This window comes from Coregonus lavaretus (assembly GCF_964263955.1).
Source record: "Coregonus lavaretus genome assembly, contig: HAP1_SCAFFOLD_55, whole genome shotgun sequence".
Lineage (NCBI taxonomy): Eukaryota > Metazoa > Chordata > Actinopteri > Salmoniformes > Salmonidae > Coregonus > Coregonus lavaretus.
The window spans coordinates 2986656-3004803 of record NW_028161934.1 but is presented as its reverse complement, the minus strand read 5'-3'; the positions used below and the strand labels follow the sequence as shown (position 1 = coordinate 3004803).

At 42.6% G+C, this 18148-nt stretch overlaps 1 protein-coding gene across 1 annotated transcript; it reads right to left on the bottom strand.

The window, feature by feature from the left end:
• Positions 1 to 4386: 4386 nt before the first annotated feature.
• Positions 4387 to 14928, bottom strand: LOC311119834 (uncharacterized protein). Its single transcript, XM_084194495.1, has 3 exons — positions 14132 to 14928; positions 11576 to 11753; positions 4387 to 6337 (listed from the first exon to the last, which is right to left on the bottom strand). The coding sequence occupies exons 1-3, from the start codon at positions 14138 to 14140 to the stop codon at positions 4566 to 4568; spliced, it is 1959 nt and encodes a 652-aa protein (XP_084050621.1). The 5' UTR covers positions 14141 to 14928; the 3' UTR covers positions 4387 to 4565.
• Between the last annotated feature and the right edge of the window lie 3220 nt (positions 14929 to 18148).

Below are 18148 nucleotides of genomic sequence, written 5' to 3'. Positions count from 1 at the left end.
TTTACACTCACTTCTAGTGCCACTCCAGAGAGAACCCCCTTGATAGGTGCCCTGCTTCACAGATCCACACGACACATTCCGATCCGATATATATTCTGCTTCTGCTCCTTGGACATACAAACAAACAAAAATAATACATCTTGATATTTTCACTGACGCCACCTCATCTAACACATCTATGACTTTCATCGAGACTTCAAACGGATCTCCTTGGTATCTCGATTGATCCAAAACTATGGAGCCAGATAGCTGCCAAAAGATTTAACGTACATATTGTTAGGATCGTTCGAAAATCTATACGTAAATTGTTAGGATCGTAAGAAAAGCCATGCGTGAAACGTAACCGTGAAATTTCATCTGTGAACATACAAACACCATGTTACGATTACGGACTAACATTTTAGGCTTGAACAAATCTTGTTACAGAAGGATTACTTTTATACTATTCCAGGTATTCCTTAAAAGAGGTAGGGTTTCAAGTGTCTCCGGAAGGTGGTCAGTGACTCCGCTGTCCTGGCGTCGTGGGGGAGCTTGTTCCACCATTGGGGTGCCAGAGCAGCGAATAGCTTTGACTGGGCTGAGCGGGAACTGTGCTTCCGTAGAGGTAGGGGGGCTAGCAGGCCAGAGGTGGATGAACGTAGTGCCCTCGTTTGGGTGTAGGGTCTGATCAGAGCCTGAAGGTAAGGAGGTGCCGTTCCCCTCACAGCTCCGTAGGCAAGCACCATGGTCTTGTAGTAGATGCGAGCCTCAACTGGAAGCCAGTGGAGTGTGCGGAGGAGCGGGGTGACATGAGAGAACTTGGGAAGGTTGAACACCAGACGGGCTGCAGCGTTCTGGATAAGTTGTAGGGGTTTAATGGCACAGGCAGGGAGCCTAGCCAACAAAGAGTTGCAGTAATCCAGACAGGAGATGACAAGTGCCTGGATTAGGACCTGTGCCGCTTTCTGTGTAAGGTAGGGTCGTACTCTGCGAATGTTGTAGAGCATGAACCTGCAGGATCGGGTCACCGCTTTGATGTTAGCGGAGAACGACAGGGTGTTGTCCAGGATCACACCAAGGTTCTTTGCACTCTGGGAGGAGAACACAATGGAGTTGTCAACCGTGATGGCGAGATCATGGAGCGGGCAGTCCTTCCATGGGAGGAAGAGCAGCTCCGTCTTGCCGAGGTTCAGCTTGAGGTGGTGATCCGACATCCACACTGATATGTCTGCCAGACATGCAGAGATGCGATTCGCAACCTGGTTATCAGAAAATGGTGTGTCGTCTGCGTAGCAATGATAGGAGAGACCATGTGAGGATATGACAGAGCCAAGTGACTTGGTGTATAGAGAGAATAGGAGAGGGCCTAGAACTGAGCCCTGGGGGACACCAGTGGTGAGAGCACGTGGTGTGGAGACAGATTCTCGCCACGCCACCTGGTAGGATTGAGCTGTCAGGTAGGACGCAATCCAAGAGTGAGCAGCGCCGGAGATGCCCAACTCGGAGGGTGGAGAGGAGGATCTGATGGTTCACAGTATCAAAGGCAGCGGATAGGTCTAGAAGGATAAGAGCAGAGGAGAGAGAGTTAGCTTTAGCAGTGCGGAGAGCCTCCGTGACACAGAGAAGAGCAGTGGCTTCTTCCTTGCTGAGCGGCCTTTTAGGTTATGTCGATATAGGACTCGTTTTACTGTGGATATATATACTTTTACCTGTTTCCTCCAGCATCTTCACAAGGTCCTTTGCTGTTGTTCTGGGATTGATTTGCACTTTTTGCACCAAAGGACGTTAATCTCTAGAAGACAGAACGCGTCTCCTTCCTGAGCGGTATGATGGCTGCGTGGTCCCATGGTGTTAATACTTGCGTACTACTGTTTGTACAGATGAACGTGGTACCTTCAGGCGTTTGCAAATTGCTCCCAAGGATTGTGGAGGTCTACAATTAAGTATTGGCTGATTTATTTTGATTTCCCCATGATGTTAAGCAAAGAGCCTTGAAATACATCCACAGGTACACCTCCAATTGACTCAAATTATGTAAATTAGCCTATCAGAAGCTTCTAAAGCCATGACATCATTTTCTGGAATTTTCCAAGCTGATTAAAGGCACAGTCAACTTAGTGTATGTAAACTTCTGACCCACTGGAATTGTGACAACAACACCCCTTTCACTAAGAATCCTGTTGTCTGCTGTCTCTATTTTTACCTGACAGCAACTTGGAACAGTTCTATTTGAGTCCAGTAAGACACGTGTTTCTCTGTTGATTGTTTTAAACCCGTTTTATTGTCAGGACATTGACTATAATATTGAGTGTTGGGACACAGGGCAACAACATATCCTGGTCTCTTCTACATAATACAACTAAACGTTTAAAAAAATACATTTTAATAAATGAATATGCAATCGGCAATGTAAAACAAAACAAGAAAACATGAAACCACATTCCAGATGTATCTTTTACAATGACATTTACATGCAAGCATTCGTTCTGAGTAACAATTCACCAATAAAAAGTAGAATGGTAAGGTATAAGATATTATCAAGTGTATTTCCAGAGTGAAGAGAGAGAAGTTTGGTAGGAGACCTTACTGGCCATGAGAAAACAGAAGAGTGTGAGGTCTGTGGTTGACATGACCTATAAGTACTGATGGGCAGAGCTAGCTTCCTGTCCCCATGATGCCTCTTCCTAACAACCAACACATAATTCGCTTCACAATAAAAATGTGTGAACATCTTTTTGGAGCACACTGAATATACAATAAGGAAAGTTGAAAGATATCCCAATTAAAATCCTTTAAAATAAATACAACAACATAATTTGACCACACTAATAGCCCTATGGCTTCTGTATGTCCATTCAGCTACACTAAAACCTGGGTTTTACAATAAATATGTGAACATATTTTAGGAGCGAACTAATTATACAAGAGGCCTATGCTTCTTATGAAAATAGATTATTATTAAAGATTTAAAAAACAATTACAGTGACTTGCAAAAGTATTCATCCCCCTTGGTGTTTTTCCTATTTTGTTGCATTACAACCTGTAATCTAAATGGATTTTTATTTGGATTTCATGTAATGGACATACACAAAATAGTCCAAATTGGTGAAGTAAAATATATATATTTAAAAAAATAACGGAAAAGTGGTGCGTGCATATGTATTCACCCACTTTGCTATGAAGCCCCTAAATAAGATCTGGTGCAACCAATTACCTTCAGAAGTCACATAATTAGAGGGGCAACAAAGAGACCAAAGATAACCCTGAAGGAGCTGCAAAGCTCCACAGCAGAGATTGGAGTATCTGTCCATAGGACCACTTTAAGCCGTACACGCCACAGAGCTGGGCTTTACAGAAGAGTGGCCAGAAAAGAGCCATTGCTTAAAGAAAAAAATAAGCAAACACATTTGGTGTTCGCCAAAGGGCATGTGGGAGACTCCCCAAACATATGGAAGAAGGTACTCTGGTCAGATGAGACAAAAATTCCCCTTTTTGGCAATCAAGGAAAACGCTGTGTCTGGCGCAAACCCAACAAATCATCACCCCGAGAACACCATCCCCACAGTGAAGCATGGTGGCAGCATCATGCTGTGGGGATGTTTTTCCATCGGCAGGGACTGGGAAACTGGTCAGAATTGAAGGAATGATGGATGGCGCTAAATACAGGGAAATTCTTGAGGGAAACCTGTTTCAGTCTTCCAGAGATTTGAGACTGGGACGGAGGTTCACCTTCCAGCAGGACAATGTCCCTAAGCATACAGCTAAAACAACACTCGAGTGGTTTAAGGGGAAACTTTTAAATGTCTTGGAATGGCCTAGTCAAAGCCCAGACCTCAATCCAATTGAGAATCTGTGGTATGACTTAAAGATTTCTGTACACCAGCGGAACCCATCCAACTTGAAGGAGCTGGAGCAGTTTTGTCTTGAAGAATGGTCAAAAATCCCAGTGGCTAGATGTGCCAAGCTTATAGAGACATACCCCAAGAGACTTGCAGCTGTAATTGCTGCAAAAGGTGGCTCTATAAAGTATTGACTTTGGGGGTGAGAAAAGTTATGCACGCTCAAATTCCGTTTTTTTGATACTTTTCTTGTTTATTTCACCCAAAAAAATATTTTGCATCTTCAAAGTGGTAGGCATCTTGTGTAAATAAAATTATACAAACCTCCAAAAAATCAATTTTAATTCCAGGTTGTAAGGCAACAAAATAGGAAGCATGCCAAGGGGGGTGAATACTTTCGCAAGCCACTGTAATGTGATAAGCAGATGTTGTTAAGCAGATAATTAATTGAATTTATTGATCTATTAAAAACAAGAATACACATCTCGTATTGTTGAAACATTATTATACATGATACAAGTATTTAATGGCTAATAGGAGTTAATGAAATAAGATACAGCTATGAAAACCCCCACCCACTTCAACATCCCCCACCCCACAACACACAGCACTCCTAGACGAATGATAGATATGGATCCAGAGCTTGACATTATGCTACATAGGTTATCATGGAATTCAGACTTAGTATAATGTTAGAGAATGGGAGATGGATGACTCTTCACAATATGTTTTCTATTGAAACTTTATTTAGGGATCTGGAACCGGTGCAGGAGAGGAGGGAGATAAAAAATGACATGTTTGTTCTTTCTGGTGTTTTTTCAGTGACCCTGAATGAGCAAAGCTCTTTCCACATAGACAGGAGTAAGGTTTCTCTCCTGTGTGTATGCGTTGGTGTGTAGTCAGGTATCCTGATTGATTGAAGCTCTTCCCACACTGATCACAGCTATAAGGCTTCTCTCCTGTGTGTATGCGTTGGTGTGCAGTCAGGGCGGAATCTTGAGCAAACCTCTTCCCACACTGATCACAGCTATAAGGCTTCTCTCCTGTGTGTATGCGTTGGTGTGAAGTCAGTTCTCCTGATTGATTGAAGCTCTTCCCACACTGATCACAGCTATAAGGCTTCTCTCCTGTGTGTATGCGTTGGTGTGTAATTAGGGATCCTGAATGATTGAAGCTCTTCCCACACTGATCACAGCTGTACGGCTTCTCTCCTGTGTGTATACGTTGGTGTGTAGTCAGGGATCCTGAATGATTGAAGCTCTTCCCACACTGATCACAGCTATAAGGCTTATCTCCTGTATGTATGCGTTGGTGTGTAGTCAGGGCTCCTGATTGATTGAAGCGCTTCCCACACTGATCACAGCTATAAGGCTTTTCTCCTGTGTGTATGCGTTGGTGTGTAGTCAGGTGTCCTGAATGACTGAAGCTCTTTCCACACTGATCACAGCTATAAGGCTTCTCTCCTGTGTGTATGCGTTGGTGTGCAGTCAGGGTGGAATCTCGAGCAAAGCTCTTCCCACACTGATCACAGCTATAAGGCTTCTCTCCTGTGTGTATGCGCTGGTGTCTAGTCAGGAGTCCTGAATGATTGAAGCTCTTCCCACACTGATCACAGCTATAACTCTTCTCTCCTGTGTGTATGCGTTGGTGTGTAGTCAGAAGTCCTGAATGATTGAAGCTCTTCCCACACTGATCACAGCTATAAGGCTTCTCTCCTGTGTGTATGCGTTGGTGTGTAATCAGGGATCCTGAATGATTGAAGCTCTTCCCACACTGATCACAGCTGTACGGCTTCTCTCCTGTGTGTATGCGTTGGTGTGTAATCAGGGATCCTGAATGATTGAAGCTCTTCCCACACTGATCACAGCTATAAGGCTTCTCTCCTGTGTGTATGCGTTGGTGTGTAGACAGATGTCCTGAATGATTGAAGCTCTTCCCACACTGCTCACAGCTATAAGGCTTCTCTCCTGTGTGTATCCGTTGGTGTGTAATCAGGGATCCTGATTGGCTGAAGCTCTTCTCACATTGATCACAGCTATAAGGCTTCGCTCCTGTATGTATGCGTTGGTGTCTGGTCAGGTGTCCTGACTTCCGGAAGCTCATCCCACACTGATCACAGCTATAAGGCTTCTCTCCTGTGTGTATGCGTTGGTGTGTAGTCAGGTGTCCTGATTGACTGAAGGTCTTCCCACAAACAAAGCAGGGGTAGGGCCTCTCCCCTGTATGAATTCTCTGGTGAGATTTTAAGGTTTTAGATGCAGCAAAACCCTTCCCACACTGAGAGCAGCGGTACGGTTTCTCTCCAGTGTGAATCAGTTGGTGAATTATCAATTCCCTCTGTTTAGCAAAACCCTTCCCACAGTCAAAGCAGCAGTGGTGAGGTTTCTTCCCTATACATGTCTGCTGGTGTTTATTGAAACGATCTGATCTGGAGAGACTCTTCTCTGTCTTGTCAGCATCATGATGTTGTCGAGGCTCCCCAGATGATAAGCCCCTCCCACCGAGAGAGCAACTGTCCCCTGTGAAACAAAGATATTAAATAGCATGAACATCTGAAATCAGGCTACCTGATGGGACTTTGATTAATGATAAATTGCCATCAAAATAAACGTACTACCGTACTACTAAGTATATTTGATTCCGAATTCGCACATATAAAGTTTGTGAAAACGATTTCTAAGATGCATACTTTCAGTTTTTCCCCGAACTCACTGCACTCGTGCAAAGAAGAAAGCTTGTGCTGTTCGTGCTAGCACATGTGCAGATTAAATATGCCTCTATGAATCTGAGTAAGGCGTTTACGTGTCCTAATCATTTGAAAGATTGCTCAGAAAACCAGGTGTTTTTAACATCATTACTTCGATTGTCACCTAAAGCCAATTAAGAAAAGCAGAGTAAGGTGTTTACATGACTAATGGCATACTCTGCCTACTGCCATAACCAGTTTAATGTCAGATGAGTGTGTGTGTTGGATTCTTGCTTGAAATATACCTATTCATGTTACCATACTAGAACTTATTGATTACTTTCCATGTATAAGGAATGTATATGTTGGGGTCAATGGAGGGTGGATAGGAACTAAGTGTATGGAAAGTTACTGAGTGAGACAAGGGGGGGTGCAGAAGTGTTTACATTCTGTCAAAACATGTTATTGTTCATATCATGGCTCCTAAGGAGGGAGGCAAAGGGCAACAGTCTGGTTTCAGTCACTGATAAGGTAAGACAGCCGTGGATTAGGGAGGACTGAGGAATTCATCCCGAGGTCAGGTCAGATGAAGTGAGAAGAAACAGTCCTATTTCACACACATATACTTCCACGCCCACAAAGGTTCTAGCATCAGGCAGGAACATGACTACACCAGTGAGAGGAACCATTGAAGTTCCTGCCTAGCAACAGAGATGTATTGGCTGTCTAGATGTGCAAGGAGTTGACTCCGCCCTTGTAGGAGGGTATAAATATATGCGCTTGTGTAATCACGTCTTTGTAGCTGTATGACCCAGTGGGTGAATATACTTTGTTTAAGCTTTTTCTAGTTGTCTGAGTTTTTATTCTGTTTGTTCAGAACCAAACACATGTAAACATACTCATTGTAAAGCACTAGTTATTTCGTTTCTTGACAAAGTCATTTCTCTAGATTATTATGAATGTGATTAGTAAATCATTTACATCTGTCCCTCATTTTAAGGTCAACCCTGTTACATGAACTGAACTCTCGTTTTAATATGGTGAAACTATTCCTTTAAAAAAATTTTTTTGCAAAACAAACATTGAACATCTAATAGTCAAATCAGAGTAAAAGCAGGTCAGCTGGTTCTACTCTGTCAATTTACTGGTGTTTTGTGGTGGAAAACTGAGCAAGTCAACCCTTTTACCCATTCATAGACATGCTAGAAATGTTTTAACAATTATATTGCATTCAATTCCCACTCCGTTTCATAAAACAACCTTCTATTTCCCCGGTCACAAGCGGTTTTATGGCTGAATTAAAGGACTATGTTACCCATGTTATCCAGTGGGTTTGATGTTTTCAGTAGTCCCCTGTTACGGTCAACACTGTTACTTTATTTGGCACTTAGTGTAGTACTATTTTTATTCAATGTCTTGAGATGGGAAAACATGTGCTCTTTATTACAGAATGTTAATTAGTTACAGTTGAAGTCGGAAGTTTACATACACTTAGGTTGCAGTCATTAAAACTCGTTTTTCAACCACTCCACAAATGTCTTGTTAACAAACTATAGTTTTGGCAAGTTGGTTAGGACATCTACTTTGTGCATGACAAGTAATTTTTCCAACAATTGTTTACAGACAGATTATTTCACTTATAATACACTGTATCACTCCAGTGGTTGACTGTGCCTTTAAACAGCTTGGAACATTCCAGAAAATGATGTCATGGCTTTAGAAGCTTCTGATAGGCTAATTTACATCATTTGAGTCAATTGGAGGTGTACCTGTGGATGTATTTCAAGGCCTACCTTCAAACTCAGTGCCTCTTTGCTTGACATCATGGGAAAATCTAAAGAAATCAGCCAAGACCTCAAAAAAAAAATTGTAGACCTCCACAAGTCTGGTTCATCCTTGGGCGCAATTTCCAAATGCCTGAAGGTACCACGTTCATCTGTACAAACAATAGTACGCAAGTATAAACACCATGGGACCACGCAGCCATCAAACCGCTCAGGAAGGAGACGCGTTCTGTCTCCTAGAGATGAACGTACTTTGGTGCGAAAAGTGCAAATCAATCCCAGAACAACAGCAAAGGACCTTGTGAAGATGCTGGAGGAAACGGGTACAAAAGTATCTATATCCACAGTAAAACGAGTCCTATATCGACATAACCTGAAAGGCCGCTCAGCATGGAAGAAGCCACTGCTCCAAAACCGCCATTAAAAAAGCCAAACTACGGTTTGCAACTGCACATGGGGACAAAGACCGTACTTTTTGAATAAATGTCCTCTGGTCTGATGAAACAAAAATAGAACTGTTTGAACATAATGACCATCCTTATGGTTGGAGGAAAAAGGGGGATGCTTGCAAGCCAAAGAACACCATCCAAACCGTGAAGCACGGGGGTGGCAGCATCATGCTGTGGGGGTGCTTTGCTGCAGGAGGGACTGGTGCACTTCGCAAAATAGATGGCATCATGAGGAAGGAAAATTATGTGGATATATTGAAGCAACATCTCAAGATATCAGTCAGGAAGTTAAAGCTTGGCTTGCAAATGGGTCTTCCAAATGGACAATGACCCCAAGCATACTTCCAAAGTTGTGGCAAAATGGCTTAAGGACAACAAAGTCAAGGTATTGGAGTAGCCATCACAAAGCCCTGACCTCAATCCTATAGAACATTTGTGGGCAGAACCGAAAAGGCGTGTGCGAGCAAGGAGGCCTACAAACCTGACTCAGTTACACCAGCTCTGTCAGGAAGAACGGGCCAAAATTCACCCAACTTATTGTGGGAAGCTTGTGGAAGGCTACCCGACACGTTTGACCCAAGTTAAAACAATTTAAAGGCAATGCTACCAAATACTAATTGAGTGTATGTAAACTTCTGACCCACTGGGAATGTGATGAGATAAATAAAAGATGAAATAATTCACTCTACTCTTATTCTGACATTTCACATTCTTAAAATAAAGTGGTGATCCTAACTGACCTAAAACAGGGAATTTTTACTAGGATTAAATGTCAGGAATTGTGAAACTGAGTATTTGGCTAAGGTGTATGTAAACTTCTGACTTTAACTGTACACTTTTAAAAATGGGTGGAATGACCCAGATCATTTCATCTGGGTGAGGGAAAAAAGTATTTGATCCCCTGCTGATTTTGTATGTTTGCCCACGGACAAAGAAATGATCAGTCTATAATTGTAATGGTAGGTTTATTTTAAGAGTGAGAGACAGAATAACAACAACAAAATCCAGAAAGACCGATGTCAAAAATGTTATAAATTGATTTGCATTTTAATGAGGGAAATAAGTATTTGACCCCTCTGCAAAACATGACTTAGTACTTGGTGGCAAAACCCTTGTTGGCAATCACAGAGGTCAGATGTTTTTAGTAGTTGGCCACCAGGTTTGCACACATCTCAGGAGGGATTTTGTCCCACTCCTCTTTGCAGATCTTCTCCAAGTCATTAAGGTTCCGAGGCTGACGTTTGGCAACTCGAACCTTCAGCACCCTCCACAGATTTTCTATGGGATTAAGGTCTGGAGACCTGCTAGGCCACTCCAGGACCTTAATGTGCCTCTTCTTGAGCCACTCCTTTGTTGCCTTGGCCGTGTGTTTTGGGTCATTGTCATGCTGGAATACCCATCCACGACCCATTTTCAATGCCCTGGCTGAGGGAAGGAGGTTCTCACCCAAGATTTGACAGTACATGGCCCTGTCCATTGTCCCTTTGATGCGGTGAAGTTGTCCTGTCCCCTTAGCAGAAAAACACCCCCAAAGCATAATGTTTCCACCTCCATGTTTGACGGTGGGGATGGTGTTCTTGGGGTCATAGGCAGCATTCCTCCTCCTCCAAACACGGCGAGTTGAGTTGATGCCAAAGAGCTCGATTTTGGTCTCATCTGACCACAACACTTTCACCCAGTTCTCCTCTGAATCATTCAGATGTTCATTGGCAAACTTCAAACGGGTCTTTATATGTGCTTTCTTAAGCAGGAGGACCTTGCGGGCGCTGCAGGATTTCAGTCCTTCACGGCGTAGTGTGTTACCTAATGTTTTCTTGGTGACTACGGTCCCAGCTGCCTTGAGATCATTGACAAGATCCTCCCGTGTAGTTCTGGGCTGATTCCTCACTGTTCTCATGTTCATTGCAACTCCACGAGGTGAGATCTTGCATGGAGCCCCAGGCAGAGGGAGATTGACAGGTCTTTTGTGTTTCTTCCATTTGCGAATAATCACACCAACTGTTGTCACCTTCTCACCAAGCTGCTTGGCGATGGTCTTGTAGCCCATTCCAGCCTTGTGTAGGTCTACAATCTTGTCCCTGACATCCTTGGAGAGCTCTTTGGTCTTCGCCATGGTGGAGAGTTTGGAATCTGATTGATTGATTGCTTCTGTGGACAGGTGTCTTATATACAGGTAACAAGCTGAGATTAGGAGCACTCCCTTTAAGAGTGTGCTCTTAATCTCAGCTCGTTACCTGTATAAAAAGACACCTGGGAGCCAGAAATCTTTCTGATTGAGAGGGGGTCAAATACTTATTTCCCTCATTACAATGCAAATCAATTTATAACATTTTTGACATGCATTTTTCTGGATTGTTTTGTTGTTATTCTGTCTCTCACTGTTCAAATAAACCTACCATTAAAATTATAGACTGATCATGTCTTTGTCAGTGGGCAAACGTACAAAATCAGCAGGGGATCAAATACTTTTTCCCCTCACTGTATATAATTAATCAATGAATGACTAAAGTGCATAAAGATGGCAGAATTCTGATATGACATCATTGTTGTAGCACTATCCACTGAGTTATGAAACTACGGTGTGCGACATTGTTCAATGTTCCAATAAATCAACACAATCTACTTTTTCGTTTTTTTTTTAAATTGCCAGCGTCTTGAAGCTAAAATTGGGATCATGTTTACAATGCTAATGACCATACCAAAAAAACAGTAAAGGAGAGCAATGTACAATACAGTGAACTTAGCAAAATGAGGAATTTGTGGTAGGTACATGCGGGCCGCCATCTTTATGCACCTCCACTATTGTTACAGAAGCAGACTGTAGTCTAATCTACACACCATGGTTCTTACTTAATGAAATCAAATCTCCATGTTCCTTCTCTTCTCCTCCTCCTCTCTCAGTTCCACTCTGCCCCGGTGTTTTCCTGCAGTCGACCAGACCCAGCAGTAAAGTGGTACCGGGAGGTGTTTGACCTGGGGACTCTGGGAGGGTGGAGGGGAACGGGCTACCTTTGTCCTGTTGGCCACAATAAATATTAAACAGTTTATCATTAAACCAAACATTTTATTAATTTAGTCTACACCTCTGATTGATTTGGGTGCATCCCTAGAATATCTCATTTTTCCTGAAATGTTCAATCATTCACTACTTCCCACAAATCTAATAGCATTGGGTTGGTGGAGGCATGGGCTAGTCAGAGTTTCCACCATATTTCTTATACCAGTCATTTCCTTTCAAAACAGGAAGAGGCGACATGTGGCTTATTTGATCAAATATACATGACAGTATGAAAAATGTATGCACTCACTAACTGTAAGTCGCTCTGGATAAGAGCGTCTGCTAAATGACTAAAATGTCAAATGTAATGCCAGCAACTTGAGAAAAAAAACCTAGTGACAGGTCGTCACTAGTTACCACAGCCACAAAGCCATAAACCACACCTATTTCTACAATTGTTCTTAAAATTGTAATCCTAAACCTAACCTTAACCACACTGCTAACCTTATGCCTGACCCTAACCTTAAAATCAAAAAAGCACATTTTTGTTTCCATGAATTTCTACGATAAACATTTTAGGCATTGTGGCTGTGGTAACGACAGCTTTACATTCTTTAAAATACATTTATTTTCATTGCCATTACATATTAGAAGGCAATCACTGCCAATTAATTATTGGGTTAACTTACAGGAACATGGGGTGTCCCACCCCACAAAAGGGGTGCTACAGAAAAGTTGGGAGCATGAACATGGACAGAATAAAAGCTTTGTGGGTGGGTGATAACCAGGCGAGGCAGATGGGATTGTATGGCAGGGACTTTAGCCCCACAGTACCTATCCCTGTGAGTCCACCATGGCTACTCCCACCTCCAGTAGTTGATTTACAAGTGTTGGAGAGAGTACGGAAAGACAGGGAGGGGGTTGATCCTTGCGAGTTCTTTAAAAGGCGACTGGAAACTGTAAATCAGTATTTTTTTGCCCATATATACAGATGGATCAAAAGATCCAAAGACAGGTCAGACTGGATCAGCCTTTGTTGAACAGTAAAGTGGGGGTGGCTGTCAGGAGACGTATTACAGACCACCTGGCTGTGTACATGGCAGAGCTGATGGCCGTACTGTTGGCCATGCAGTGGGTGGAGGAAGTCAAGCCAGACAGAGTAGTTATATGTTCTGACTCGTGCTGTGTTGATAAGTCTGCAATCATTTAGCTAACATAGCAGACAAGGCCTGCTATATGAGGGAATTCAAATTCATGCCTGGGTGAGACAGATGGGGTGTCCATATAAGCTTTGCTTAGGTCCCGGCCCATGTGTGGGTGGAAGGGAATGAGGAAGTAGATGTGCTAGCTAAACAGGCCCTTAGGAGACAGGAGGTGGAGGTGCTAATAAGCGAGGCTAAGGGAATGATATGGGCAGTGGTGGTGCAGAGATGGCAGGAAAAGTGGAACAGTGACACTCAGGGCAGGCATCTATTCATTGTTTAAATTTTAGTCATTTAGCAGATGTGCTTATCTTGAGCAATTTACAGGCGCAATTAGGGTTAAGATGCTCAAAGGCACATTGACAGATTTTTCACCTAGTCTGCTCGGGTTACTGGCCCAACGCTCTAAACCGCTAGGCTATCTGCCGCCCCTATTCCAGGTACAGAGTAATGTAGGGGAGGATGGTAGGAATGGACAGAAGAGAGGAGGCCATCCTTACAAGGCTAAGGGTGGGACACAGCCAGCTGAATAAGTCATTAAATGTGATAGGAAAGCATCCAACAGGAAGGTGTGATTACTGCCAGGAAACAGAGACAGTGGAGCATGCACTGATACAGTGTGGGCAGTATGATAGGGAAAGAGAGAGACTGATCCAGTATGAGGGAGAAGGGGGTACAGGATTGAGTTTGATAAGCATACTGAGTAGAACATTGTTAGATACAGTCGCAAATATGTTATCTTTTTAAAGAGAAACGGGGCTGGCAGGTGGGATTAAGTTCCTCGATCCTTGTCTCTGGCCCACACTCCATTACAGTAGGTGGCATAATGCACCATAACGTTCGATGCCAACCACTGATAAACCCCACACAAGTATTTTCAATGTTAGAGTGGCCATTTGAGGATCTGGTCATATAATGGATCATCTGACTTTCAAATTAGTGGAGGTGAACGAGTGCACACTTTGGGAGGAAGGAGAGATAATTAAGTAATAGACACATATTCCTACACATGATAAAGTAGTAGGTTACTTAGCTTTAGAAAAAAAAATCCCAACAAGTTTTACCGTCATGTTTTTTTTTGGGTCCAGCCACTAACACAGAACACAGGAATGTGGTGGATCAAAGATGATAACTAGGCCTATACATTTTAAACAGCATAGCAGGCCTATACTGTTAAAAGGAAACCAGACTTACCGGATCCATTGCAGAATCTATTGTTTCTTTAGCGTTTCTTCATCAGACAACTTGTCTTAGACCAGAAATGTGTTGGCTACAGCAGTACAGTTACTTTGTTTTAAGTGTTCACAACGGGTTTGCCGGGAATCTTACTTTCACTCTGAACGAAACATAAAAAATGGCGGACAGTTGATCTTTCTTCATATCTGAAATCAGTGGTAACCATCAACTTCAATGACAGTTAACATAAAATTAAAACATGTATCTGACATTCCAGCGCCACAATAGCGTTGTCGCCGAGGATGGCTTGCTAGCTAGCTAGTGTTTGATTCACATCATCCGTTTTGTTATAATACAGCTGAGCTAGTTAGATTAATGCTAATTCGCGACGCTACGTTAGCTAAATTCCGGAGCTCGTGTATGTACATAACCTCCAAGAGCCTGTGGGTTAGATATGATTCCACCATGGACAACAACAACTGGCTACTAGTTCGTTTTCTGACAAATGTTCAACTCATAGCTAGTTTATCCAGTGACCACCGCATTTGGAAGGACAACTACTGACTGACATGTAGCTGGCTTGTTAGCATTCTGGCTCACACTGGCCATGCAGTAGTAAAATACACAGCTATCTCGATTTATGAGCTCATGGCAGAGATATTAGAGAAAGGATCTAGGAATCTCATTCGGCAATTAATGGAAAAACGTATAACGCGTTCAAGTTGTTATGCTGGGTCACGCAATCCCTTCTCAGAGTCAGGGTATTTCCTCCACAGTAGATAACGTCACGATTCCAAAGCAATACGATATTACTGAGAATAGGTAAATGATCTCACATATTGGAAAATATTTGCAATGACGAAATTCTTCTTCTTCAGTGGGCTTTAATGGTGGTTGGCATCCAATCTCTTGCATTACCGCCTCCAACTGGACTATAGTATAAACCCATTACATTTTAGGGACATGCAGTAATGTACCTAATTACTGTATTTCTGGACGAAAATGGGGGAAGGTTATGTTTTTTCAATTTCAGTCTGGGGAGGGTTTATTATTTTTTGGTACAGGGAAGGGTCATGTAATTTGTAATTGATTAAATGTCAGTATTTGTCACCATTTTGGGATTTACGTATTTTAATTACCATCTAACTTCGGTGTACAACCCTGCTCCCCCTCTCTCAATTCAATTTCAATTTAAGGGCTTTATTTGCATGGGAAACATATGTTAACATTGCCAAAGCAAGTGAAATAGACAAACAAAAGTGAAATAAACTTCTTCTTTTTTACAGTAAACATTCCACTCACAAATGTTCCAAAAGAATAAAGACATTTCAAATGTCATATTATGTGCAAATAGTTCAAGTACAAAAGGGAAAATAAATCAACATAAATATGGGTTGCATTTACAATGGTGTTTGTTCTTCACTGGTTGCCCTTTTCTTGTGGCAACAGGTCACAAATCTTTCTGCTGTGTTGGCACACTGAGGTATTTGAACCAATCGATATGGGAGTTTATCAAAATTGGGTTTGTTTTCAAATTCTTTGTGGGTCTGTGTAATCTGGTCATACATTTGGCAAGAGGTTAGGAAGTGCAGCTCAGTTTTCACCTCATTTTGTGGGCACTGTGCACATAGCCTGTCTTCTCTTGAGAACCAGGTCTGCCTACGGTGGCCTTTCTCAATAGCAAGGCTATGCTCACTGAGTCTGTACATAGTCAGAGCTTTCCTTAAATGTGGGTCCGTCACAGCAGTCTCTCTCTCTCTCTCTCGCTATCTCTTGCTCACCCTTGTGGGCCCCCAGTGTTGAGGATCAGCGAAGTGGAGGTGTTGTTTACTACCTTCACCACCTGGGGGCGGCCCGTCAGGAAGTGCAGGACCCAGTTGCACAGGGCGGGATTCAGACCCAGGGCCTCGAGCTTAATGATGAGCTTGGAGGGTACTATGATGTTGAATGCTGATCTATAGTCAATGAACAGCATTCTTACATAGGTATTCTTCTTGTCCAGATGGGATAGGGCAGTGTGATGGTGATTGCATCGTCTGTGGATCTATTGGGGCGGTAAGCAAATTGAAGTGGGTCTAGGGTGTCAGGTAAGGTAGTCTCTCAAAGCACTTCATGATGACAGAAGTGAGTGCTACGGGGCGATAGTCATTTAGTTCAGTTACCTTTGCTTTCTTGGGTACGGGAACAATGGTGGACATCTTGAAGCATGTGGGGACAGCAGACTGGGATAAGGAGAGATTGAATATGTCCGTAAACACTCCTTCCAGCTGGTCTGCGCATGCTCTGAGGACGTGGCTAGGGATGCAGTCTTGGCCGGCAGCCTTGCGTGGATTAACACGCTTGAATGTCTTACTCACGTCGGCCACGGAGAAGGAGAGCCCACAGTCCTTGGTAGCGGGCCGCGTCAGTGACACTGTGTTATCCTCAAAGCGGGTGAAGAAGGTGTTTAGCTTGTCCGGAAAAAAGACGTCGGTGTCTGAGACGTGGCTGGTTTTCCCTTTATAGTCCGTGATTGTCTGTACACATACGTCTTGTCTGAGCCGTTGAATTACGACTCCACTTTGTCTCTATACTGACATTTTGCCTGTTTGATTGCCTTACAGAGGGAATAACTACACTGTTTGTATTCTAACATATTCCCAGTCACCTTGTCATGGTTAAATGCGGTGGTTCACGCTTTCAGTTTTGCGCGAATGCTGCCATCTATCCCTATTCCAGGTACAGAATAAAGTAAGGGAGGGGAGGATGGTAGGAATGGACAGAAGAGAGGAGGCTATCCTTTCAAGGCTAAGGGTGGGACACAGCTGGATATGTCATTAAATGGATGTCTGGATATGTCATTAAATGTGATAGGAAATCATCCAACAGGAAGGTGTGATTACTGCCAGGAAACAGAGACAGTGGAGCATGTACTGATACAGTGTGGGCAGTATGACAGGGAGAGAAAGACTGATCCAGTATGAAGGAGAAGGGGGTACAGGATTGAGTTTGATAAGCATACTGAGTAGAACATTGTTAGATACAGTCGCAAATATGTTATCTTTTTAAAGAGAAACGGTGCTGGCAGGTGGGACTAAGTTCCTCGATCCTTGTCTCTGGCCCACACTCCATTACAGTAGGTGTGGTAATGCACCATAACGTTGGATGCCAACCGCCGATAAACCCCACAGAATATGTATTTTCATCGTTAGAGTGGCCATTTGAGTATCTGGTCATACATGGATAATCTGACTTTCAAATTAGTGGAGGTGAACAATTGCACACTTTGGGAGGAAGAAGAGATAATTAGGTAATATCACAGATTTCTAAACATGATATAGTTGTATGCTACTTTCCTGAAGGGAACAAAATCCCAACAACGTTTATCATCGTTTTTTTGTCCAACCATTTAAACCGAACACAGGAATGTGGAGGATCAAAGATAATGAAAATTAGGCCTAGACATTTTATACAGCACAGTAGACCTATACTGTTAAAAGGAAACAAGACTTACTGGATCCATCGTGGGAGCTATTGTTTCTTCAGTGTTTATTCATAAAACAAGAAATGTGTAGGCTACTGTAGTTACTATGTTGTCACAGTGTTCAGATAAGGATTAGGGGGTTAGCGGGAGAGAATTCAAATCTCAAGGATGCAACTGATGCACCTAGACCAGATTAATCAAACATCTATTTAAATATCAAAGCTCAATTACGTTATGACAACATAACGTCGCACATGACATGTAGGCTAATCTTACTTCAGAAAGTTATTGGATCAGATTTGACCTAATCTATAAAAGTTGAGTAAAGTCAAAAAACGTTCAACAACACCCCTTTCACTAAGGATCATGTTGTCTGCTATCGTCTACTTTTACCTGACAGCAATTTGGAACAGAGTTCTATATTAGTCCAGATGTTCTCAAGGCTACTGTTGCATCTCACTACCTGCAGACATAGAAACATAAAGATAGACAACAAACACACTTTATAATTGGTGAAAAACTACACCTGATACTGAAATGAAGCAGGAAAAAGCACTTATTATAACGGATGT

Coding starts and splice junctions, on each gene's coding strand:
- LOC311119834 (XM_084194495.1), bottom strand. Junction 6,338..11,575: donor TTCATTAAGTAAGAACCATG/GTGTGTAGATTA, acceptor TTTGTTTCACAG/GGGACAGTTGCTCTCTCGGT.